This window comes from Rhinoraja longicauda, chromosome 9 (assembly GCF_053455715.1).
Source record: "Rhinoraja longicauda isolate Sanriku21f chromosome 9, sRhiLon1.1, whole genome shotgun sequence".
NCBI lineage: Eukaryota > Metazoa > Chordata > Chondrichthyes > Rajiformes > Arhynchobatidae > Rhinoraja > Rhinoraja longicauda.
The window spans coordinates 70142110-70169117 of NC_135961.1; the positions used below are offsets into that span (position 1 = coordinate 70142110).

At 49.1% G+C, this 27008-nt stretch overlaps 1 protein-coding gene across 1 annotated transcript in view; it reads right to left on the reverse strand.

Annotated features, from left to right (window-relative positions):
* Positions 1-27008, reverse strand: part of ehbp1 (EH domain binding protein 1) — a 384927-nt gene that overhangs the window by 283242 nt on the left and 74677 nt on the right. The window contains exon 6 of the mRNA XM_078405706.1: positions 7462-7643. Coding sequence (XP_078261832.1) covers positions 7462-7643 — 182 coding nt within the window. The remainder of the gene's footprint in view (positions 1-7461; positions 7644-27008) is intronic.

Sequence of the window (27008 nt, forward strand, 5' to 3'; positions counted from 1 at the left end):
ATCCAAGGAAGAGGCAGATAAATTGGCCAGAAGAAGCAGCAAACCAGAAGACTGGGAGACATTTAGAACTCAACAGAGGAGGGTTAATTGAGAGGGGGAATAACGAGCAAGAAAGAAAGCTTGCGGGGAATATAAAAACTGACTGTTAAAGTTTCTTTAGGTATGTAAAAAGGAAAAGATTAGTGAAGACGAATGTAGCTCCCTTATGTAAGAAGTTGTAATGACGACGAGTCGCTTAACTTCATCTAAAGTTCTTTATTAGCCATAAGCTTTGAAGACTGCAGAGAAAGAGTCCCACGCTCTCAACCATCTTGATTGTTCTAATATCTTATCAATAAAGCTACGACCACACATGTGCAAGACACATTCCATAGGATGTCAGTCTGAAGACCCGGCCTGGATCAGGAATATAGTGACTAATCTACATCTTCCTTCTTGCCTATTAAAATAAAGCAAACATGCATGCAAGCAATATAGCGAAGCTTATAAAAAGCCTGAATATACTGCTCCACAATCTAACAATAATGGCAAAGCAAAGCAAGCAAAACAATGCAAACCAAAGCAATATCCGCACCAACGATCGTGTATAAAAACATTAAGTCATTTGTCCTTGTATCTGGGATTCGGTTTGCAGACCATTCCTGCCCGAGTTTTGTAGGGCCCTTCAGTGGTACTTCTCACTGGTGATGCCACCACCGGCACGAGCTTCACAGGCGATTTCTCTACCGGTACCGGCTTAACAGGTGACTTTTCCATGGGTGGTTCCTCCACCAGCAGCAACGTCACCAGTGGGTCTTCTGCAGGTGCAGACGTGGGCACCTGATTCCAAAACTGTTCACGATCCACTGTCATGTGTTTGTCATTTAGAAGGGTCTGTCCATCTTTTGTCCACATCATTTCATCTGGATACTCCGAGGGATCGTACGGGATTCGCTATGATGGTACCGGCTCCTCTACCGGTAAGAGGTGTCTACGATTTCTTTTGTAGAGGTACCTTATGACTGAACAAGATAGGATCTGGGTTCCTGGCATTTCTCTTTGACCGTGCTCATACAATCGTAGCCTTTCTGGGTTTGGAGCCTGACAGTCTGCTCTTCCTGCACAGGTTGGAGGGAACGACTTGAACAATCATATCATATCATATCATATCATATATATACAGCCGGAAACAGGCCTTTTCGGCCCACCAAGTCCGTGCTGCCCAGTGATCCCCGTACATTAACACTATCCTACACCCACTAGGGACAATTTTTACATTTACCCAGCCAATTAACCTACATACCTGTACGTCTTTGGAGTGTGGGAGGAAACCGAAGATCTCGGAGAAAACCCACGCAGGTCACGGGGAGAACGTACAAACTCCTTACAGTGCAGCACCCGTAGTCAGGATCGAACCTGAGTCTCCGGCACTGCATTCGCTGTAAAGCAGCAACTCTACCGCTGCGGAGTAGCTGAGCCTGAACCACCTGTGGCTTGAGCACGTGTGCCTCTAGCAATTGCTTCCAGACGGGAAGGGCAGCGCATGTCTGTCTGGACATTAGTCTTTGAGCTGGAGAGCCAAGAGTCGCGTCACCTGGAATGTTTTGGAGATTGAGGAGATTGCCTGACCGGGCTCGGTGGGACTTTTCCATGACCTGTTTGGCGCTGCCGGAAGCCCGTTCTGCCAGCCCATTCGATTGTGGATACTCCAGACTGCTGGTGACATGATTGAAGTCCCATTGCACAGCAAAAACCTTGAAGAGCTGGCTCGTGAATTGCCCAGCATTGTCAGACATGAGAGTAAGTGGTGCCCCATGGACCGAGAAATCTATTTACCTTCAGAATCACCGCAGAAGTAGAAGTGCGAAGTAGATCGATTTCAAACCAGCTGGAGTACGAGTCCACAAGCACAAGGTACTGTTGATTGTGCCATTCAAAGATGTTAGTCGCCACCAGGGACCAAGGCAGCTGGGTGCAGCAGACGTGGTTCTCTCTGCTGATGCGGCTTGGTACTGTTGCACACGGGGTAAAATTGTATCCTTTGGAGAATGTTATCCGCAATTGCAGGCCAGAAAAAAATGTCCCTCGCTCTTTTCACTGTGGCTTCTGTTCCGGGATGTCCCCTGTGTATGGCGTCGACGTACTCCCGTTGGATGTCCCCTGTGTATGGCGTCGACGTACTCCCGTTGGATGTCCCCTGTGTATGGCGTCGACGTACTCCCATTGAATGTCCCCTGTGTATGGCGTCGACGTACTCCCGTTGGATGTCCCCTGTGTATGGCGTCGACGTACTCCCGTTGGATGTCCCCTGTGTATGGCGTCGACGTACTCCCGTTGGATGTCCCCTGTGTATGGCGTCGACGTACTCCCGTTGGATGTCCCCTGTGTATGGCGTCGACGTACTCCCGTTGGAGCGTCACTGCTTTGTAACCCTTCATGACGACCCCGTCATCACTGTCTCTAACGGGAAAGAAGGGCTGAATAGAGGGCAGAAGCGTGTGCTGCTTGCTGGGCCATCCAAGTTTATTGATAGAGGTGAGTGTCTGCAAGGTGGGGGCCTTAGCTGTGTGTGTCATCAGCTCCTCCATGCGAGACGATAGATGAGGTTGACTACCATAACGTCGAAAGTGTCCTTCTCAGCCGCCAGCTGGGCAGTGGATTTCCTTGGAGCCCGAGACAGATTGTCGGCCAGGTACATAGGTGTTCCGCGTTTGTAAACAAGTGCAATGTCGCACTTCTGGAGCCTTCACATCATCCTTTGTAGTCGTGCTGGAACCGCGTGGATACGCTTGTTTGGGATGGTTACCAGTGGCTGGTGATCCGTTTTGATGGTCACTGGCATGCCGAAGGTGTGGATATTGAACTTGGTACACGCAAAGACCACTGCCAGCAACTGTGCATCGATCTGTGCATCTGTAGTCTCAGTGTCCGTCATTGTCCTGGAAGCCTACGCCACAGGCTTCCCTTCCTGCAGGCAAGGCAAGGCCGCATTGCGAAGCGTCACAAGTGAGCGCGACAGGCTTATTTACGTCGAAATAGGACAGTGTAGGAGAACACGACATGTGATGTTAGAGAGTATCAAACGCGCTTTACTGCTGCTTGTCCCACATCCAGGCAGTGCCTTTGTGGGTGAGCTGCCGCAGGGTGAGGACAGTTCGCTGAAGTGCGGAATGAATTCCCCAGGTAATTGACCCTCCTGAGGAATCTCTGCAGGGCGGGGACATCTGTTGGTGCCGTCATCTCACTGATGGCGACGTCTTCGAAGGGTCGGCTTTGAGGCCTTCGCTTGTGAAAATATGTCCCATGTTCACGCCTGGTTCACACAGAACTTGCACTTGAGAGGATTACGTTTTAAGTGCACACTCCTGGCACAGTCCAGCACTTTCTTTAGATTGGAATCATGTTCCTTTACATCCGTACCTGCAGCGATAATGTCATCAACAATGATAGAGCAGGGATAGCCTTCGAAAATTTGTTCCATGGTGCGTTGGAACACCTCACTGGCCGAGTTGATTCCTAATGGCATCCAGAGGAATCTGTAGCGGCCAAACGGAGTGCTGAAAGTGGTAAGCACAGATGACGTGGTCGAGTGGAATCTGCCAGAAAGAGCTCGGCGTTCAGCACAGAATATATCATTGCTTTACCCATGGGGGCAGCCATCTCTTCCAGCGTGCGCGTGGGGTGGTGCAGCCTTTCACAGCAGTGTGGATGCATATGTGGATCCCTTGTTTGTTCTTTTTGGTAGTAGCAACCATAGAGGACACCCAGTCCGTTGGTTCCACGACGGGCGTGATGATGCCCAGTGTCTGCACTCTGTCCAGTTGGGCTTTGAAGCTATGGGGATGCGATGTGCGGAACCAACAAAGGGTCTTACGTCCGGATCCAGTGTCATTGAATATGCTACTGGTAGCTTTCCAAGCTCGTCGGTGACGAGATCGCTATACTCCGTAAGAAATTGCTGTGACGTGTCATCTTTAATCGGGGTCAGCTGGTGAACGACTTTGCTGAACAAAACCAGCCCCATGTCTTGACATGCTTGGAGTCCTAGCAGTGGCACTACGTTATTATCAACAATGTACCACGATAGCCTATATGACTGTACCCCTAGTTGGCACTGCAGCTTTGCCTTCCCGATGAGTTTGATGTTGCAGCCACCATACGCCACTAGGATGGTACTGCATACCTTTACCTGCTCGGCTTGTAATGGCATTCCTTGGTGATTTGAATCCATTTTTAGACATAACATTGCACTTGGCACCAGTGTCTATTTTCACTTCGACTTCGACACCATTAACCAGCAGAGTAACAAAGGCTCGTCATTCGTTACTCGTTGTGCCTCAACCGAATCCAGTAGCAGTGCGACACCTACAACATTGGCCATTTCTTCAGTACTGCTATCAGATGGAACAGACTGTGATGCCGACTGTACCTGGGCAGGGCTGTCTATTTATCCCTCTGTTGGAAGCCTGTGATGTGGATTTGCAGCATCTCCTGAAATGATTACGTTTCTTACAGGCATGACAAATTTGGCCGAAAGTAGGGCATTTCTCCCTTTTTGCTGCATGCTTTCCTCCACAGTGGTACAGCCCACAATAAAATGCATTCCAGACTGATCTGGCTGGATTCTCACCACTATCTCAGGTTTACGTTCTTTCCGGAAACCAGCCTGAACGACATCGATACTTGTGGCAGATCGTTGTGCATTAGTTAGCGTTCGGGTGTTAAGAATAGTTGCCTCATGATTCTCACAGATGGATTTAGCCTTATCCAGAGTTAAGTCAAAGTCGCGCACAAGTTCTTTTCTTAGTTTGTCACTAATGAGACCACAAACTAGCCTGTCTCTGATAAGCTCATCAGAGAGCACACCAAACCTACAGCTCCTCGCTGCCGTTTTTAAAGCGCAAATAAATGATTCAACAGTCTCACCCTCCTTTTGATTGCGGGAGTTGGACTTGAGACGTTCCATGGTAGGATTGGTCCGAGGGCTGCATAGTTGTGGGAATGTTCCACACTCAGGATCCTCCCTCGACTCGGCAGGGGTGACGACCGCAGGTTGACCCCCAACGGCAGGTTGTATGAATGCCACCACATACTCAAATTGCTTAGCTCGTTCAAAAGCCTCCAGTCTGGCAAGATTGAGGAGCATATTTGCTTGAGCCCGAAACGGTTTGTCATAATGAGCGGCTGCGATAAAAACATCAAACTATTCCTCGAAAATGCGCCAGCGTTCACCGATGTTGCTGTCGAAGATAAGAGGATCCGGCTTCCGAAATGCATCAGCCATAGTAGCAAACAGACTCTCTGACCTCTCTCGTGAAGAAAAGAGAGAAAAAAACCTCACAAATTTCCAGCTGATGTTGTTGCGGAAGATCACTCCTGACACCATCCATGTAAGACGTTGTAATGACGATGAGTCATTTAACTTCATCTAAAGTTCTTTGTTAGCCATAGCATTGGAGACTGCAGAGAAAGAGTCCCACGCTCTCAACCATCTCGATTGTTCTACTATCTTATCAATAAAGCTACGACTACACATGTGCAAGACACATTCCATAGGATGTCAGTCTGAAGACCCAGCCTGGATCAGGAATATAGTGACTGATCTACCCCTTACAGTCAGAGACAGGTGAATTTATAATGGGAAACAAGGAAATGGCAGAACAGTTAAATGAGTACTATGGTTCTATCATCACTAAGTAAGAGACAAACAATCTCCCAGAAAACTAGGGGTCCGAGGATCTAGTGGGAGGGAGGAACTGAAGAGAATTCACATTAGTCAAAAAATGGTGTTAGGTAAACAGATGGGACTGAAGACAGATAAATCCCCAGGGCCTGATGGTCTGCATCCCAGAGTACTCAAGGAGGTGGCCCTAAAAATCGTGGATGCATTGGTGATCATTTTCCAATGTTCTCTCGACTCTGGTTCAGTTCCTGTGGACTGGAGGGTAGCCAATGTAACTCAGCTCTTTAAGAAAGGAGGGAGAGAGAAAACGGGGAATTATACATCAGTTAGCCTTACATCGGTAGTGGGGGAAGACGCTGGAGTCAATTATTAAAGATGTTATAGCAGTGCATTTAGAAAGCAGTGACAAGATCGGTCAAAGTCAACATGGATCTATGAAAGGGAAATCATGCTTAACTAATCTTTTGGATTTTTTTCAGGATGTAACAAGTAGAATGGTAAGGGAGAGCCAGTGGATGTGGTGTATTTGGACTTTCAAAAAGCCTTTGACAAGGTCCCACACAAGAGATTAGTGTGCAAAATTAGAGCATATGGTATTGGTGGTAGGGTATTGATATGGACAGAGAACTGGTTGGCAGACAGGAAGCAAAGAGTAGGAATTAACGAGTCCCTTTCAGAATGGCAGGCAGTGACTAGTGGGGTGCCGCGAGGCTCGGTGCTGAGACCCCAGTTGTTTACAATGTACATTAACGATTCAGACGAGGGAATTAAATGTAACATCTCTAAGTTTGCGAATGACACAAATCTGGGTGGCATTGTGAGCTGTGAAGAGGATGCTCTGAGGCAGCAGGGTGACTTGGATAGGTTGTGTGAGTGGGTAGAAGCATGGCAGATGCAGTATAATGTGGATAAATGAGAGGTTATCCACTTTGGTGGCAAGAACACGAAGGCAGATTATCTGAATGGTGTCAGATTAGGAAAAGGGGAGGTGCAACGAGACCTGGGTGTCCTTGTACATCAGTCACTGAAAGTAAGCATGCAGGTCCAGCAGGCAGTGAAGAAAGCCAATGGCATTATGGCCTTTATTGCGAGAGGATTTGAGTTTAGGATCAAGGTCCTCCTGCAGTTGTACAGGGCCATGGTGAGACCGCACCTGGAGTATTGTGTGCAATTTTGGTCTCCTAATTTGAGGAAGGACGTTATTGCTATTGAGGGAGTGCAGCGTAGGTTCACCAGGTTAATTACCGGGATGGCTGGACTGACATATAATGAAAGAATGGGTCGACTGAGCTTGTATTCGCTGGAATTTAGAAGGATGATAGGGGATCCTATAGAAACATTTAAAATTCTTAGAGGATTGGACAGGGTAAATGCAGGAAAAATGTTCCTGATGCCGGGGGAGTCCAGAACCAGGGGTCACAGTTTAAGAATAAGGGGTAGGCCATTTAGAACTGAGATGAGGAAAAACTTTTTCACCCAGAGAGTTGTGAATCTGTGGAATTCTCTGCCACAGAATTGGAGGCCAATTCACTGGATGTTTTCAAGAGAGAGTTAGATTTAGCTCTTGCGGCTAAGGGAATCAAGGGATATGGGGAGAAAGCCGGAACGGGGTAGTGATTTTAGATGATCAGCCATGATCATATGGAATGCAGTGCTGGCTCAAAGGGCCCAATGGCCTATTCCTGCACCTATTTTCTATGTTTCTATTGCCATGTAACTGAATGGAATAAAAATATATTTGAGATGTAAAATGCATCTTAAGCAACTGCAGACATGTTCGATGAATCCAAGAGACTTACGTTGCTTTGCCTTCTCTCAGGAAAATGCAAGATAAAGAAAATTGTAGTGTGGCAGCAACTATTTTTTTCGATAAAGGCTTGAATTTGAGTTTGACATCGGTCTGTGTGGGCATGGGGCTTGCGTACTGCTTCATGTTGATGCTGCTGGTGGCCAGGGCCTTCCTACGGCCGGATGGCGACTCCTGGAAAAAGAAAGAAAAGCAGTCAATAGTACTTTAGAATAGAACAGGAAAATATTACTGAACTGAATACTGTATTGTCACAGTGAAATTCGTTGCTTGCATACCTTGCCACCGTATGCAAATAGCCGTCCACAAGGGGTGCTTACAAAGTTACAGACCATACCCCCCCCCGTTCCCCCTTTGTTCTTCCCCCCCTCCCCCCTCCCTCATGGAGGTCCCCCCACGCCGGGTCCCCGTTGCTCTACCCCCCTGCATGGCAGTCCCCATTGTCCATTGCTCTACCCCCACTCATGGCGGTCCCCCCACGCCGGGTCCCCATTGCTCTACCCCCCTGCATGGCAGTCCCCATTGTCCATTGCTCTACCCCCACTCATGGCGGTCTCATGGCGGTCCCCCCACGGGTCCCCATTGTCCATTGCTCTACCCCCACTCATGGCAGTCCCCCCAGGGTCCCCATTGTCCATTGCTCTACCCCCACCCATGGCAGTCCCCCCAGGGTCCCCATTGTCCATTGCTCTACCCCCCATCCCGGGTCCCCATTGCTCTACCCCCTGCATGGCGGTTCCCCCCACGGGTCCCGTTGCTCTACCCCCCCACGCCGGGTCCCCGTTGTCCATTGCTCTACCCCCACTCATGGCGGTCTCCCCACGCCGGGTCCCCGTTGCTCTACCCCCCATCCCGGGTCCCCATTGCTCTACCCCCTGCATGGCGGTCTCCCCACGCCGGGTCCCCGTTGTCCATTGCTCTACCCCCACTCATGGCGGTCTCCCCACGCCGGGTCCCCGTTGCTCTACCCCCCATCCCGGGTCCCCATTGCTCTACCCCCTGCATGGCGGTCTCCCCACGCCGGGTCCCCGTTGTCCATTGCTCTACCCCCACTCATGGTGGTCTCCCCACGCCGGGTCCCCGTTGCTCTACCCCCCCATCCCGGGTCCCCATTGCTCTACCCCCTGCATGGCGGTTCCCCCCACAGGTCCCCGTTGCTCTACCCCACGCCGGGTCGTCGTTGTCCATTGTCCTACCCCCACTCATGGCGGTTCCCCCCACGAGTCCCCATTGCTCTACCCCCCCATCCCGGGTCCCCGTTGCTCTACCCCCATTCATGGCGGTCCCCCCACGCCCGGTCCCCGTTGTCCATTGCTCTACCCCCACTCATGGCAGTCCCCCGACGCCGGGTCCTCCTTTCTTCCTTGTACATGACTGTGTACATCAACAATTGATCACCTAGTTTTGTCAAATAAACAGAAAAATTACATCTTTGTGTCTAGAAGAAATGAAGGCAAAGTAACATGTCGTATGTGGACATTGCAAATACACTTCTCTGGTCTAGTTGGACAAGTTAACCAGATCATCTCCATCATCCAGTGAGGACAACCTTACTTTGTAAATTGATTGAGCAATTATTCATATCCGCACTAATATATTTCACAAGTGTCTGGTCTTGATGATAGCTGAATGCAGTAACTGGGAATTAGTTGTCCAACATTTATGAAATTTACTGTTCACTTCTGCAAAGTTTTTTAAATTCTGCAACATTTAAATACCAAACCATTACTATATAATCAGCTGTGTAGGAAGGAACTGCAGATGCTGGATTAAATCGAAGATTAACACAAAATGCTGGAGTAACTCAGCGAGACAGGCAGCATCTCTGGAGAGAAATGAAAATATGTTAGTTTGACAAATAAAAGTTAAATAATGAAGTACAAAATGAGGTTTTTAACACACAATGAACATTCTGGAAACATCTACTGCCTTTCCTGGTGTCCACTGCTGGCAGGCATACATTTCAGATACTCTGTGAACAGTGCTTGACATTTCAGTTATTATACAGGCTGAGTAGAATAAGTCAGAAATGTAACATGCCATCCTTCATAGAAAGTCTTGTTCAAGACCATCCTTATCTGAGAGATTATGCCTGGCTGCATTATACAGAACTAATAGTGCATGTAGATACCTTAAGAATGAATATAAAAATGCATCAAACACTCGAGGAGGATTTAAGTCCACTCAGAAGAAATACTTCAGAATATGCAAATACTCTACAGAATTAGGTTTAACAGATTTGATGAGTACAAACAATAAAAGGTGCTCTTTTCCCTTGCTGCCCCTGTCAATCAGGGAATGCGATTAATGCCTAAGGTTCTGAAAACCTATTAAATTAAATAGTCCTGTACAATAAAGATCCATCAAGCTATTACAATACCGCTATCATTATGGTGTTACTGCCAATATAGTTAAGTACCTCACTATCAGTACTTGAAGCGAATGAAAACGGTTGCATGCTGCCTCCAATCTTTAAACAACGCTCATTACATCTTATGTTGCAAAGATTGTTACTATATCTTGTTTTTGTTTCAAGTCAATTTTATGCAATAATTTTGTACGGATGATTAATAAAGCATTCATTATATTTTGTTTAATTCAACAGACTCACGGTAATTAACTAGAGTTTCAGTGCAGTGAATCCATTATGAACAAATTTTCAAACACAATAGCAAAAAATGAATGGGTGAATTACAGTGAAGCTTTCCCATTGCATCAACATAAAGACTGGAGTACAAAGGTGTTTATCATGGCAATGCAACATAAATTAGCAAGCAAAGAGAGTCTCAGCACTTGGCCACAATTAGCATCATTTATAGATTTAAATACAGCTGCTCTCTGTGAATGCTTTTACAATTTAATTTTAATAAGTAATTCAAAGCAACATTGTAACTCTCATACTGTAAGGAATCTCATATTTGAATGTAAGCATTCTTTCAGTTACATTCAGCTCGGGGTAAATGAGTGTGAATGAGTGAACGAGAGTGAATGAGTGAACGAGAGTGAGTGAGTGAGTGAGAGAGCCAGCTGGAGTGAGCAAGCAAGAGTGACTGAACGCGAGTGAGTGCGAGTGAGTGCATGCGTGCGTGCATGCGTGCGTGTGCGTGAGTGAACATGAGTGTGTGAACACAAGTGAGGGTGTGAGCGAGAGTGAGCGAGAGTGAGCACGAGTGAGTGAGCGAGCTAGAGTGAACAAGCAAGTGTGACTGAATGCGAGTGAGTGCGTGCGTGAGTAAGCACAAGTGAGTGTGTGAGCGAGAGTGAGCATGCGAGTGAGCGAGCTAGTGAGCAAGCAAGAGTGACTGAACGCGAGTGAGTGCGTGAGTGAGTAAGCACAAGTGAGTGTGTGAGCGAGAGTGAGCATGCGAGTGAGCGAGCTAGTGAACAAGCAAGAGTGACTGAACGCGAGTGAGTGCGTGCGTGAATGAACATGAGTGAACATGAACGTGCCCTCTGGTGACACACGTGATGTGTTGGCAGACGTCAGGCACGACCTTTTTGAGATTTGCCCTATTAAAATCTCCAGCCACCACCACAGCCGCATCAGGGTACTTGTTTTGGTGTCGACATAACACATCTCCGTCGGCCACGCTGGATCGGTGAGTACAGTGTCAAATCTGAAATCATCATCATTGGTCCAAAAATGCTCACCAAATCCACCCAAAACTTCATCCTCAACATTGATGGTCTCCCAGTATCCACCTCACCTCACATCCGGAATCTTGGAATCATCCTTGATCAAACCCTCTCCTTCGACAAACACATCAAACACATCACAAAAACAGCCTTCTTCCACCTCAAAAACATTGCCCGTCTCCGTCCATCCCTCTCCTCCACAGCTGCAGAAACCCTCATCCACGCCTTCATCACCTCCCGTCTGGACTACTGCAACAGCCTCCTCTATGGCGCACCCTCAAAAATCATCAATAAACTTCAATACATTCAAAACTCCGCTGCCCGTCTACTCACACACACCTCGATCCGTGACCATATCACCCCCGTCCTTTATAAACTCCACTGGCTCCCCATCCCCCAGAGAATCCAGTACAAAATCCTCCTCATAACCTACAAAGCCCTCCATAACCTGGCCCCATCCTACCTGACCGACCTCCTCCACAGGCACACTCCCACCTGCACCCTCCGCTCTGCCGCTGCCAATCTCCTATCCCCCCACATCCGGACTAAACTCAGATCCTGGGGGGACAGGGCTTTCTCCATCGCTGCTCCCACCCTATGGAACTCACTACCCCAAACCGTTAGAGACTCCCCCACACTCACCACATTCAAAACATCGCTGAAGTCTCACCTGTTCAGTACTGCCTTCAACCACTGAAGGTCACCTCACCTACTGTCTCCTTTCTCTGTTCATTTATTTATTTACTTATTTATCTATTTATTAATTTCCCTATGTTCTCAAAATCTCTGTAAAGCGTCTTTGAGTATATGAAAAGCGCTATATAAATAAAATGTATTATTATTATTATTATTATTAATAAATCTTCGGTTACGCTAATGTTTAGTTTTACGAGTGTTTTCCGGTAGTACATTATTAGTGCTAGTGTGTTGGTACTTAAAAATATATTTTTTAAGAATATACAAGTTTAAAAAACGCCCAATCTCAGCGGACCTACCAGGATGGCGACTGCACTCGGCCAGGCCATCTTGAGAGGGAGAACCTTGGACCACTGCTACACGCCGTTCAGGAAAGGCTACAAGGCCGTTCCTCTCCCTCCTTTTGGAAAATCTGACCTCGCTGCCATTTTCCTGCTGCCGGAGTATAAACAACGGCTAGTACGGGAAACGACAGTGACAAGGGACGTAAAGCGGTGGTTTGACCATTCAGAGGCCATGCTGCAAGATGCACTGAGCGATGTCGACTGGAATATGTTCCAAGCAAATTCCAGAGACATCAATGAGATTGCGGAAGCGGTTACGGACTTCATTGCAACAATAGCCGATACCATCATCCCCACAGTAAGGGTTAGTATCTTTCCTAATCAAAAACCCTGGGTGGACAGGTCTATTCGCGTGGCCTTGAATGCTCGCACCGCTGCTTACAACTCTGGCCTGGCATCCAGCAATATGGACGACTACAAGGGAGAGTCCTACCGACTGCGAAGGGTGGTGAAGGATGCAAAAAGGACATACAGGGACAGGATGGAGTCGCAGATGGAGCAGCAGGACACCAGGCACCTTTGGCAGGGGCTACGGACTATAACTAACTACCGGTGCAGCCCCCCCTCAACCAGAAGTGCCGGCACCTCCTCAGCTGATGACCTGAACTCTTTTTACGCACGCTTCGAGACGGGCAACATTACCCCTAGCTCGCCGTCTTAAAAACAACACCGACGGGGCGCTGGCTAACGAGGCTGGAGGGGGATCCACCGCCGGGGATGTGCACACATTCTCGGTGTCCGAGCATGACGTGAGGTGGGCTCTGACGCGTGTGAACACGAGGAAAGCTGGAGGCCCAGATGGTACATCTGGGCGATTACTAAAGTCTTGTGCTACTCAGCTTGCTCCAGTGCTCACCACAATATTCAACCTCTCCTTGGCAAAGTCCGTGGTCCCTGCATGCTTCAAAAGATCCATCATTGTATCGGTGCCAAAGAATGCCTCTCCAGCGTGTTTAAATGACTATCGACCAGTGGCCCTCACCTCGGTGGTCATGAAATGCTCCGAGAGACTAATCAAGAACCACATCTGTGCCCTCCTTCCTCACAACATGGACCCGCTGCAGTTCGCATACCGTCCGAACAGGTCCACGGATGATGCGGTCTCCCAGGTTCTGCACACCGCTCTCTCTCATCTGGACAGCCAGAAGGCGGGCTATGTGAGGATGCTGTTCATTGACTTTAGTTCAGCTTTCAACACAATAGTCACCACCAGACTTGCTGAGAAGCTGCTGGAACTGGGGCTTAGCACCCCTCTGTGTGCCTGGGTCCTGGACTTTCTCACCACCAGGCCCCAGGTGGTCAAGATGGGAAGACATACTTCTAACCCCCTCACCCTGAACACAGGATCCCCCCAGGGTTGCGTCCTGAGCCCCCTACTGTACTCCCTGTACACACATGACTGTGTGGCCAGGTTCAGCTCAAACTCCGTCATCAAGTTTGCTGATGACACTGTGGTGGTGGGCCGGATCTCCGATAACGATGAGAAGGCCTACCGGGAGGAGGTGGCTGATCTGGCATTCTGGTGTCAGGACAACAGCCTCCTCTTGAATGTCACAAAAACTACGGAGCTGATTGTGGACTTTGGAAGGGCTCAACATCCGAAGACGTACACGCCACTGGAAATAAATGGGTCTACTGTGGATAGGGTGAGCAGCTTTAAATACCTGGGAGTCCACATCACAGAGGATCTGACATGGACAACACACATTGCCGTACTGGTGAGTAAGGCAAGGCAGTGCCTTTACCACCTCAGACAGCTGAGGAAATTCAGGATCTCTCTGAGGATCCTTCAGTGCTTCTACTCTGGGGCTGTAGCAAGCATCTTGTCCGGGAACATCACAATCTGGTTTGGGAACAGCTCTGCCCAGGACAGGAAGGCTCTGCGGAGAGTAATGCGTTCAGCTGAACGCACTATTGGGAACTACACTCGCCCCTCTGCAGGACCTATACATCAGGAGGTGCAGATCCAGAGCCAGCAACATTATGGGGGACCCCTACCACCCCAGCAACAGACTGTTCTAGCCGCTATGGTCAGGCAAACGCCTCCGCTGTCACGCTGTGAAAACAGAGAGGATCAGACGGAGTTTCTTCCCAAAGGCCATCAGGACTGTTAACTCTCATATCACCAGGGACTAATTTAATTTATTCACAAAATGCTGGAGTAACTCAGCAGGTCAGGCAGCATCTCGGGACAGAAGGAATGGGTGACGTTTCGGGTTGAGACCCTTCTTCAGACTGAAGAAGGGTCTCGACCCGAAACGTCACCCATTCCTTCTCTCCTGAGATGCTGCCTGACCTGCTGAATTACTTCAGCATTTCGTGAATAAATACCTTCGATTTGTACCAGCATCTGCAGTTATCTTCTTATACTAATTTAATTTACTGTATTAATTTATTTTTTGTGTTTTCTATTCTGTTTTGTAGTTTAGCACAATCCTCAGGCGTTGCCACTTTCATTTCACTGCACATCTTGTATATGTATGTGACAAATAGACTTGACTTGAGTGTGTGAGCGAGAATGAGCATGTGAGTGAGCACGAGTGAGGGTGTGAGCGAGAGTGAGGACGTGAGTGAGGGTGTGAGCGAGAGTGAGCACGAGTGAGTGATGAGCGAGAGCGAGCATGCGAGTGAGCGTGAACAAGCAAGAGTGACTGAACGAGAGTGATTGAGTGTGTGCGTGAGTGAACATGAGTGTGAGAGCGAGAGTGAGCATGCGAGTGAGTGAGATTCCAAGCGTGACTGAGAGTGAGAGAGTGTGTGCCTGCAGAGAAAATTGAATAGTCTTCAACAGGTGCTAGAGAAACAAATTTCCATTCGTTCTTCTACTTCACAGAAAGACAACTTCTTCCAGTAGTTCCACTATGCTTCGCTGGAACTGACAAAACCAATGCAACTGGCTAATTTAATAAGCCGTGAATGAATTGGAATGCACGCCCTATTAAGGTACTAATTTGCAGATCAAAGGCATTCTCACACCTGGTAAAGCTGTAAAGTAAATACCAACTGCTTATTTCAACAATGGTTCGTGCCTGGGAATGCACACTTTTGCTAACCTTGACCTGTGCCATTTCAAAAGGTAGTAATTTCATCATCTGAGAAAAATGCAATATAAAGAGGAAACACCTCTGCAGGTGCTTCACGGTTAAAAAGAGCAGGATAAAACAATAGCTTTACATCAACACTAGAATTGGCAATGTAATGAACACTGTCACAAACTTCACAACTCACTTTTTTCCAATCCCTTTGTACGTTCAGATTCAATACGTCACGTGGAATACGAGGAGAAAATGATTTATAACATATAACATATAACATATAACAACTACAGCATGGAAACAGGCCTATTTATTCACAAAATGCTGGAGTAACTCAGCAGGTCAGGCAGCATCTCGGGAGAGAAGGAATGGGTGACGTTTCGGGTCGAGACCCTTCTTCAGACTGATGTCGGGGGTGGGACAAAGGAAGGATATAGGTGGAGACAGGAAGATAGAGGGAGATCTGGGAAGGAGGAGGGGAAGGGAGGGACAGAGGAGCTATCTGAAGTTGGAGAAGTCAACGTTCATACCACCGGGCCGCAAACTGCCCAGGCGAAATATGAGGTGCTGCTCCTCCAATTTCCGGCGGGCCTCACTATGGCACTGGAGGAGGCCCATGACAGAGAGGTCAGACTGGGAATGGGAGGGGGAGTTGAAGTGCTGGGCCACCGGGAGATCAGTGGCGTTAATGCGGACCGAGCGCAGGTGTTCAGCGAAGCGATCGCCGAGCCTGCGCTTGGTTTCGCCGATATAGATGAGTTGACATCTAGAGCAGCGGATGCAATAGATGAGGTTGGAGGAGGTGCAGGTGAACCTCTGTCTCACCTGGAAAGAATGTTTGGGTCCTTTGATGGAGTTGAGGGGGGAGGTAAAGGGACAGGTGTTGCATCTCGTGCGGTTGCAAGGGAAAGTGCCCGGGGTTAGGGTGGTTTGGGTAGGAAGGGACGAGTGGACCAGGGAGTTGCGGAGGGAACGGTCTCTGCGGAATGCAGAGAGGGGAGGGGATGGGAAGATATGGCCAGTGGTGGGGTCCTGTTGTAGGTGACGGAAATGTTGGTGGATGATATGTTGGATCCGCTGGCTGGTGGGGTGGAAGGTGAGAACGAGGGGGATCCTGTCCTTGTTGCGAGTGGGGGGATGGGGAGCAAGAGCGGAGCTGCGGGATGTAGAAGAGACCCTAGTGAGAGCCTCATCTATAATGGAGGAGGGGAAGCCCCGTTTTCTGAAAAACGAGGACATCTCGGAAGCCCTAGTCTGAAACACCTCATCCCGGGCACAGATGCGGCGTAGACGGAGGAATTGGGAGTAGGGGATAGACTTTTTGCAGGGGACCGGGTGGGAAGAAGTGTAGTCCAGATAGCTGTGCGAGTCGGTGGGCTTGTAATAAATGTCCGTCACTAATTTTTCTCCTGTGATGGAGATGGTGAGGTCCAGAAACGGGAGGGAGATGTCAGAGATAGTCCAGGTATATTTAAGGGCAGGATGGAAATTGGAGGTGAAGTGTATAAAGTCAGTGAGTTCTGCATGGGTGCAAGAGGTAGCACCAATGCAGTCGTCGATGTAGCGGAGGTAGAGTTCGGGGATGGGGCCAGTGTACGTCTGGAACAGGGATTGTTCGACGTACCCGACAAAGAGGCAGGCGTAGCTAGGGCCCATGCGAGTGCCCATAGCTACGCCTCTGGTTTGGAGGAAGTGGGAGGAGTCAAAGGAGAAGTTGTTGAGGGTAAGAACCAGCTCTGCTAGGCGGAGGAGAGTGTTGGTCGATGGGGATTGGCTGGTTCTACGGTCGAGGAAGAAACGGAGGGCTTCGAGACCATCCTTGTGGGGGATGGAAGTGTAGAGTGACTGGACATCCATGGTGAAAATGAGGGAGTGGGGGCCTGGGAACCGGAAGTTATCCAGGAGATGGAGAGCGTGTGAGGTGTCTTGGACGTAGGTGGGGAGGGATTTGACCAGGGGGGATAGGATGGAGTCGAGGTAGGTAGAGATAAGTTCGGTGGGGCATGAGCAGGCAGAGACAATGGGTCTGCCGGGACAATTGTGTTTGTGGATTTTGGGTAGGAGGTAGAATCGGGCCGTGCGGGGCTGGGGAACTATGAGATTGGAGGCACTGAGGGGTAGTTCGCCGGAGTTGGTGAGGTCGGTGATGGTGCTGCTGATGAAGGTCTGGTGTTCATCGGTGGGGTCATGGTCCAGGGATAGGTAGGAAGAGGTGTCTGATAGTTGTCGTCTGGCCTCGGTGCGGTAGAGGTCAGCACGCCAGACTACCACAGCCCCTCCCTTGTCAGCGGGTTTAATTATTAAGTCCGGGTTGTTACGGAGTGAGTTGAGGGCTGCACGTTCAGGAGGGGAGAGGTTAGAGTTAGTCAGGGGGGTGGAAAATTTGAGGCGGCCGATGTCACGCCGGCAGTTTGAAATAAAAAGTTCTAGTGGGGGTAGTAGGCCATACTGGGGGGTAAAAGTGGAGGGGGTCCGTTGGAGACGGGAGAAGGGGTCATCAGTGCGGGGTCGGGACTCCTTACCATGGAAAAAGGCTCGGAGGCGGAGGCGGCGGAAGAAGAGCTCCACGTCATGGCGGACGCGGAACTCGTTGATGTGGGGGCGGAGGGGAACAAAGGTGAGGCCTCTGCTGAGGACAGACCGTTCGGTGTCTGAAAGGGGGAGGTCAGGGGGGATGGTGAACACCCGGCAATGGTGGGGGTTGGGGTCGGATGGAGGCAGGGGGGCAGGTGGAGGGGATATATGGTGGGGGGGTGGTGGGTTAGCTGGGCAGAGGGGGGCATGAGGACCGATGTGGGGAGTACTGGGGGTCGCCTGGCTGGAGGGGGAAGCCCGCTCTGTGCCCGGGATGAGGTGTTTCAGACTAGGGCTTCCGAGATGTCCTCGTTTTTCAGAAAACGGGGCTTCCCCTCCTCCATTATAGATGAGGCTCTCACTAGGGTCTCTTCTACATCCCGCAGCTCCGCTCTTGCTCCCCATCCCCCCACTCGCAACAAGGACAGGATCCCCCTCGTTCTCACCTTCCACCCCACCAGCCAGCGGATCCAACATATCATCCACCAACATTTCCGTCACCTACAACAGGACCCCACCACTGGCCATATCTTCCCATCCCCTCCCCTCTCTGCATTCCGCAGAGACCGTTCCCTCCGCAACTCCCTGGTCCACTCGTCCCTTCCTACCCAAACCACCCTAACCCCGGGCACTTTCCCTTGCAACCGCACGAGATGCAACACCTGTCCCTTTACCTCCCCCCTCAACTCCATCAAAGGACCCAAACATTCTTTCCAGGTGAGACAGAGGTTCACCTGCACCTCCTCCAACCTCATCTATTGCATCCGCTGCTCTAGATGTCAACTCATCTATATCGGCGAAACCAAGCGCAGGCTCGGCGATCGCTTCGCTGAACACCTGCGCTCGGTCCGCATTAACGCCACTGATCTCCCGGTGGCCCAGCACTTCAACTCCCCCTCCCATTCCCAGTCTGACCTCTCTGTCATGGGCCTCCTCCAGTGCCATAGTGAGGCCCGCCGGAAATTGGAGGAGCAGCACCTCATATTTCGCCTGGGCAGTTTGCGGCCCGGTGGTATGAACGTTGACTTCTCCAACTTCAGATAGCTCCTCTGTCCCTCCCTTCCCCTCCTCCTTCCCAGATCTCCCTCTATCTTCCTGTCTCCACCTATATCCTTCCTTTGTCCCACCCCCGACATCAGTCTGAAGAAGGGTCTCGACCCGAAACGTCACCCATTCCTTCTCTCCCGAGATGCTGCCTGACCTGCTGAGTTACTCCAGCATTTTGTGAATAAATCGATTTGTACCAGCATCTGCAGTTATTTTCTTATACTAATGGAAACAGGCCTGTCCGGCCCTACCAGTCCACGCCGACCATTCTCCCTGACCTAGTCTCATCTACCTGCACTCAGACCATAACCCTCCAATCCCCTCCTATCCATATACCTATCCAATTTACTCTTAAATAATAAAATCGAGCCAGCCTCCACCACTTCCACCGGAAGCCCATTCCATACAGCCACAACCCTCTGAGTAAAGAAGTTCCCCCTCATGTTACCCCTAAACCTTTGTCCCTCAATTCTGAAGTTATTTCAGATTCATGCAGGATAATACAGCCAATTTATTAAGAAGCACATATTGGACCTGGTATCTCACAGGCACACAGATGAAACTGGAGACAATGCTGCGTATTTTGGGATCTGGTGAAGGGATCTGTTTAACCTGTTTAACTAAGAGCAGGCTATCCACTCTGCATATTTAAACATTTATAGTCAAGTAATTAAAAATTCAACCACTATAATAAATCGTGCCGTTTTCAACTGGTGGCCCATTCACTACAGGGCTGGAGTGCAGAAAGATAGAGAGGTAGGACTCCCCAAATCTTGGCCCATTTCTATGCAGATAAGAACATGCAAATAAATGTCAACACCTTTAGTACAGGAACACAGGAAGTTGTCGAGGGCCACAAAAAGCTGGAGTATCTGCAGTTCCTTCTTACTCAAGCTGCAGAGGGCAGTGGAGTCAGCTCTGCCCATCACCAACAGCTCTCCCCTCCATCAAAAGCATCGGCATGAGGTACTGTGGCAAGAGGTGGCGTCTGCTATTGAAGATCCCCACCGTCCCAGCCAATCAAAAGCATCGGCATGAGGCACTGTGGCAAGAGGTGGCGTCTGCTATTGAAGATCCCCACCGTCCCAGCCATGCCCTCTTCTTGCTGCGAGACCAGCTTCAGGAACAGCTATTTCCCTACAAGGCTCTTGAAGCAATCTACATAACCCTGATCCTAGCCCGACAACAGAACACTGCGGATCACCTCCTGCACTACTTTGCACTTTTAAAATATTGTTTTCCACTAATATCTTGTCTTTTATGCAAAGTCTTCTTTCTTTCAGAATGTTTTTGTAATTTGTGTTAGTCGGAGTTTCCGTGTCTGAAATGCTGCTCTCAGCAAGATTTGCAGAGCACTTCAACCTCTCCATACTTGCGCAAATGACAATAAACTCCACTTGACTTGAACCTCTAAAAATGTACTTCCGGTGGGAACTAAATTTAATGTAATAAACCAGTCCCCTTTTGGCTGATGGACAGACCTTCGTTCAACAATTATTATGTCCAAATATTTTGCACATAATGGGCAATAAATATGCAAATTCAGCAAGTTCTTAAAAAATAAGTGAGACTCAGGGACAGCAGTTAAGAGTCATAGAGTGATACAGTGTGGAAACAGGCCCTTCATAGAGTCATAGAGTGATACAGTGTGGAAACAGGCCCTTCGGCCCAACTTGCCCACGCCGGCCAACATGTCCCAGCTACACTAGTCCCAGCTGCCTGCGTTTGGTCCATGCCCCTCCAATCATATCCTATCCATGCAGCTGTCTCTAACTGTTTCTTAAATGTTGGGATAGTCCCAGCCTCAACTACCTCCTGTGGCAGCTTGTTCCATACTAACACCACCACCCTTTGCGTGAAAAAGTTACCCCTCGGATTCCTATTAAATCTTTTCCCATTCACCTTGAGCCCATGTCCTCGATTCCCCTACTCTGAGCAAGAAACTCTGTGCATCTACCCGATCTATTCCTCTCATGATTTTATACACATCTATAAGATCACCCCTCATCCTCCTGTGCTCCAAGGAATAGAGACCTCTCCCTATATCTCACACCCTCTAGTCCTGACAACATCCTCGTAAATCTTTTCTGAACCCTTTCAAGCGTGACAATATCTTTCCTACAACATAGTGCCCAAAACTGAACACAATATTCTAAATTCGGTCTCACCAACATCTTAAACAACTGCAACATGACCTCCCAATTACTAGACTCAATACTCTGACTGATGAAGGCCAATGTGCCAAAAGCCTTTTTGACCACCTTATCTATCTGCGACTCGACCTTCAAGGAACCATGCACCTGTACTCCTAGATCCCTCTGCCCTACAACACTACCCAGAGGCCTAACATTTACGGTGTAGGTCCAGCCCTTGTTAGACATCGCAAAATGTAACACCTCACACTTCTCTGTATTAAATTCCATCAACCATATCATATCATATCATATATATACAGCCGGAAACAACCATTCCTCAGCCCACATGGCCAATGGATCCAGATCCTGCTGCAATATTTCATAACCATCTTCACTATCTGCAAAACCACTCACTTTTGTATTATCAGCAAACTTGCTCATCTTGCCCTGTATGTTCTCATCCAAATCTTTGATGTAGATGACAAACAGTAAAGGGCCCAGCACCGAATCCTGAGGCACACCACTAGTCACAGGCCTCCAGTCTCAGAAGCAAACTTCCACCATCACCCTCTGCTTCCTTCCAAGGAGCCAATTTACTATCCATTCGGCTATCTCTCCTTGGATCCCATGCGATCTAACCTTCCAGAGCAGAAGGTATCACAAAATGCTGGAGTAACTCAGCAGGTCAGGCAGCATCTAGGAGAGAAGGAATGGGTGACGTTTCGGGTCGAGACCCTTCTTCAGACAGATGTCAGGGGGTCGCGGGACAAAGAAAGGATATAGGTTGAGACAGGAAGGCAGTGGGAGAATTGGGAAGGGGGAGGGGAAGAGAGGGACAGAGGAACTATCTAAAGTTAGAGAAGTCAATGTTCATACCGCTGGGCAGGTGCTGTTCCTCCAATTTCCGGTGGGCCTCACTATGACCCTGAAGGAGGCCCATGACAGAAAGGTCAGCCTTTGAGTTGGAGGGGGAGTTGAAGTGCTCAGCCACCGGGAGATCAGGTTGGTTAAGGCGGACTGAGCGAAGGTGTTGAGCGAAACGATCGCAGAGCCTGCGCTTGGTTTCGCTGATGTAAATAAGTTGACATCTGGAGCAGCGGATGCAATAGATGAGGTTGGAGGAGGTGCAGGTGAACCTCTGTCTCACCTGGAAAGACTGTTTGGGTCCTTGGATGGGGGTAAAGGGACAGGTGTTGCATCTCCTGCGGTTGCAGGGAAAAGTGCCTGGGGAGGGGGTGGATTGGGTAGGAAGGGACGAGTGGACCAGGGAGTTATGGAGGGAATGGTCTCTGCGGAACACAGAAAGGGGAGGGGATGGGAAGATATGGCCAGTAGTGGGGTCCCGTTGGAAGTGACGGAAATGTCGGAGGATGATTTGTTGGATATGCTGGCTGATGGGGTGGAAGGTGAGGACAAGGGGAATTCTGTCCTTGTTACGAATGGGGGGAGGGGGAGCAAGAGCAGAGCTGCGTGATATAGATGAGGCCCTAGTGAGAGCCTCATCTATAATGGAAGAATGTTGAGCATCTATAATGCTGAACATCTTCGCTCAGTCTGCCTTAACTAACCTGATCTCCCGGTGGCTGAGCACTTCAACTCCCCATTCCACTTCCAGTCTGACCTTTCTGTCATGGGCCTCCTCCAGTGTCATAGTGAGGCCCACCGGAAATTGGAGGAACAGCACCTCATATTTCACTTGGACAGCTTACAGCCCAGCGGTATGAACATTGACCTCTAACTTTAGATAGTTCCTCTGTCCCTCTCTTCCCCTCCCCTTCCCAGTACCCGCACTGTCTTCCTGTCTCCACCTATATCCTTTCTTTGTCCCGCCCCCCCTGACAACAGTCTGAGGAAGGGTCTCGACCCAAAACGTCACTCATTCCTTCTCTCCTAGATGCTGCCTGACCTGCTGAGTTACTCCAGCATTTTGTGATACGTTCGATTTGTACCAGCATCTGCAGTTATTTTCCTACATAACCTTCCAGAGCAGCCTACTATGTGGAACCTTGTCGAATGCCTTACTGAAGTCCATGTACACAACATCTCACGGACAGTATAAAAATAAAACAAAGACCTATAACATAGCATAAATGAGCGGGAAGCCAGAGGATTAGGCAACTTTTAATCAACAGAAGGTAACTAAAAAGGCAATAATGGGAGACAAGATGAAGTATGAAGGTAAGCCAACAAAGAATATAAAGGAGGACAGTAAAAGCTTCTTTAGGTATGTGAAGAGAAAAAAAATAGTTAAGACAAATGTGGGTCCCTTGAAGACAGAAACAGGTCAATTTATTATAGGGAACAAGGAAATGGCAGATGAGTTGAACAGATACTTTGGTTCTGCCTTCACCAAGGAAACACAAACAATCTCCCACATGTACTAGGGGACAGAGGACCTAGGGTGACGGAGGAACTGAGGGAAATTCACATTAGTCAGGAAATGGTGTTGGATAGACTGATGGGACTGCAGGCTGATAAATCCCCAGGGCCTGATGGTTTGCATCCCTGGGTACTCAAGGAGATGGCTCTAGAAATCGTGGATGCATTGGTGATCATTTTCCAATGTTCTATAGATTCTGGATCAGTTCCTGTGGATTGAAGGGTAGCGAATGTCATCCCACTTTTCAAGAAGGGAGGGAAATCATGCTTGACTAATCTTCTGGAATCTTTTGAGGATGTAACAAGTAAAATGGACAAGGGAGAGCCAGTGGATGAAGTATACCTGGACTTTCAGAAAGCCTTTGATAAGGTCTCACACAGGAGATTAGTGGACAAAATTAGAGCATTTGGTATTGGGGCTAGGCTATTGACATGGATAGAAAATTGGTTGGCAGACAGGAAACAAAGAGTAGGGATTAACGGGTTCCTTTCAGAATGGCAGGCAGCGACTAGTGGGGTACCGCAAGGCTCGGTGCTGGGACCACAGCTATTTACAATGTACATTAATGATTTAGATGAAGGAATTAAAAGTAATATTAGCAAATTTGCAGATGACACAAAGCTGGGTGGCAGTGTGAACTATGAAGAGGATGCTATGAGGATGCAGAGTAACTTGAACAAGTTGGGTGAGTGGGCAGATGCATGGCAGATGCAGTATACTGCAGATAAATGTGAGGTTATCCACTTTGGAGGCAAGAATGGGAAGGCAGATTATCATATCATATCATATATCATATCATATATATACAGCGCGGAAACAGGCCTTTTCGGCCCACCAAGTCCGCGCCGCCCAGCGATCCCCGTACATTAACACTATCCTACACCCACTAGGGACAATTTTTACATTTACCCAGCCAATTAACCTACAAACCTGTACGTCTTTGGAGTGTGGGAGGAAACCGAAGATCTCGGAGAAAACCCACGCAGGTCACGGGGAGAACGTACAAACTCCTTACAGTGCAGCACCCGTAGTCATCACGGCGCGCCGCCCACAGCGCGTCCGCGCGCCTGCCGAGGGCCCGGGTGTCTGCGAAGGAGGCGTCGGTGAGCTGCAGGCGAATGTCGGCCGGCAGCAGGTGCAGGTAGGTGTATTCCAACATCAGGCACGGTCTGTGCCCGTCGAGCAGCGCGACCATCTCCTTCAGGAGGCTAGATGGGCGCCGGTCACCGAGGCCTGGCATGTGGAGGAACCTTTCGGCCCGCTCCATTCGGGTTAGCCCGTAGGTTTGGAGCAGCAGCTCCTTAAGGGCTTCATATTTATCGTGGGCCGGGGGGTCCTGGAGGAACTCCGTGACCTCTTCGGCCGTGTCCTGGTCAAGGGCTCCCACCAGGTGGAAAAAACGGGTGTCATCCGTTGTGTTGCCCCGCAGCTGGAACTGGGCCTCCGCTTGCCCGGGTGCCACAATGCGAGCCCGGGTGGTCCAGAAGGTCGGGAGCTTGATGGCTACCGCGTCGACAGCTGCGGCCTGGTCGGCCTGCAAGCCGGACGGACGGTCGGCTATCCATCGTTTGTCCATCCTAGTATGAATGGACCGTCGAGGTCACCAATGTGGCGCGTCGATAGAGGCCCGAAATAAAGGCAAGGAGCCAGGTATTTCGGGGGGGTTATGTTTTATTATACCTCGGTTATCAGACGGGTCGAGTCTGCCGGAATGGCTTCGCGCCCAAAAGCTTGACCTTATATACATGGTACCGGACCGCCCCCCTGGACTGGTCCTTTCCCGTGCCGAGGGGTCGGTAGTAGTATGGCCCGACCCTTGGGAGCCGCCACAGCACAATATTTGCCACCCTCCAGTCTTCAGGTGCCTCTCCTGTATTTAAGGACGGCTCGTAAACTTCAACCAGAGCTCCTGCAATTTCCTCTCTGGTTTCCCGCAATGTCCTCGGATATATCTGATCAGGCCCTGGAGATTTGTCTATCTTCATACACGATAGTACCTTCAGTACTTCTTCGACAGTAACACTGACTGCTCTCAAGACACTTCCATTGACTGACCCAAGTTCCTCCATCCTACTGTCTTTCTCCTCGGTTAATACAGAGGAGAAATACTCATTGAGGACCTTGCCCATCTCCCCCCACACAGAGGTGACCTCTTTGATTCCTGAGAGTCCCACTCTCTCTCTAGTTGCCTTTATCCCCCTTATGTATTTATAAAACCTTTTGGGATTGTCCTTACTGTTACCCGCCAGGGCTCTCCTGGCCTCTTCTGATCTCCTTTTTCAGTTTACTCCTTAGTTCTCGAAACTCCTCCAGGGATGCACTTAATCCCAGCTGCCTATACCTGTCCCATGCATCCTTCTTGTTTTTGACCAATGCCTCAATTTCCCTCGTCAGCCAAGCTTCCTTACTTTTGCGTGCTTTGGCCTTCACTCTAACAGGGACGCTTTGGTCAGCACACTTTTAAAAATATCCCACTTGGCTGATGTTCCTTTCCCCTCAAATAACCTGCCCCAGTCAACTTGAGCGAGACCTTCTCTCATGTGTTGTGAACTTGATAATATTTGTCCCTGGAAGTCTTATGTTTATTTCTAGGAACAAAATAAATTATCTTTATGTGAATGGTACATAGAGAACTAAGATGTGAAAATTTAAGCCTCCAAGACCACACGTCAACCTATGCCCTCTGTTATTTGCCAAGACCACACGTCAACCTGTGCCCTCTGGTATTTGCTATTTCCATCCAAGGGAAAACACTTGACCCTATCACTGTTTCTCAAACTTTTACGTACTTCATCAGGTCCCCTTCAGCTTTCAGTACTGCAGAGAAGCAACCCAAGTTTGTCCTCCAAAAGTTTTGCCACCTCCAACGGGATCCCAACATTAATCACATCTTTCCATCTCCACCCCTTTCCGCCTTCCACAGAGACCGTTCCCTCTGCAACTCCCTGGTTAACTCATCCCAAACCACCCCCTCCACAGGTACCTTCCCTTGCAACCGCAGAAGATGCAACACCTGTCCCTATACCTCCTCCTCCTCCCTCGACTATGTCCAGGAACCCCGACAGTCCTTTCAGGTTAGGCAGAGATTCACTTGCACCTCCTCCAACCTCATCTACTGTATCCATTCTTCAAGATGTGGACTCTTATACATCGGTGAGACCAAACGTAGACTGGGCGATCGTTTCGCTGAACACCTTCACTGAGTCCGCCTGAACCTACCTGATCTCCCGGTTGCTAAACACTTTAATTCTCCTTCCCATTCCCACACAGACCTTTCTGTCCTAGGTCTCATCCATTGTCAGAGTGAGGATAAATGCAAATTAGAGGAACAGCATCTCATATTTCGCTTGGGCAGCTTACAGCCCAATGTTATGAATATTGATTTCTCTCACTTCAGGTAGCCCCGACATTCCCTCTCTCTCTATCCTTCACCCACCCAAGTCGCACCAGCTTCTCATTTTCACCCAACAAACAGCTAACAATGGCCTGGTTCCTTAATCATTGTTTTTTTTGTTGCATATCTTTCATTCATTGTTCTTTATCTTTCTGCATCTCGCATTTCCCTTATCCCTAACTAGTCTGAAGAAAGGTCTTGACCCAAAACATCACCCATTCCTTCTCTCCAGAGATGCTGAGTTATTCCAACTTTGTGTCTTTTTCCAGGTTTTTCCAATCTCTCATGACAGCCAATA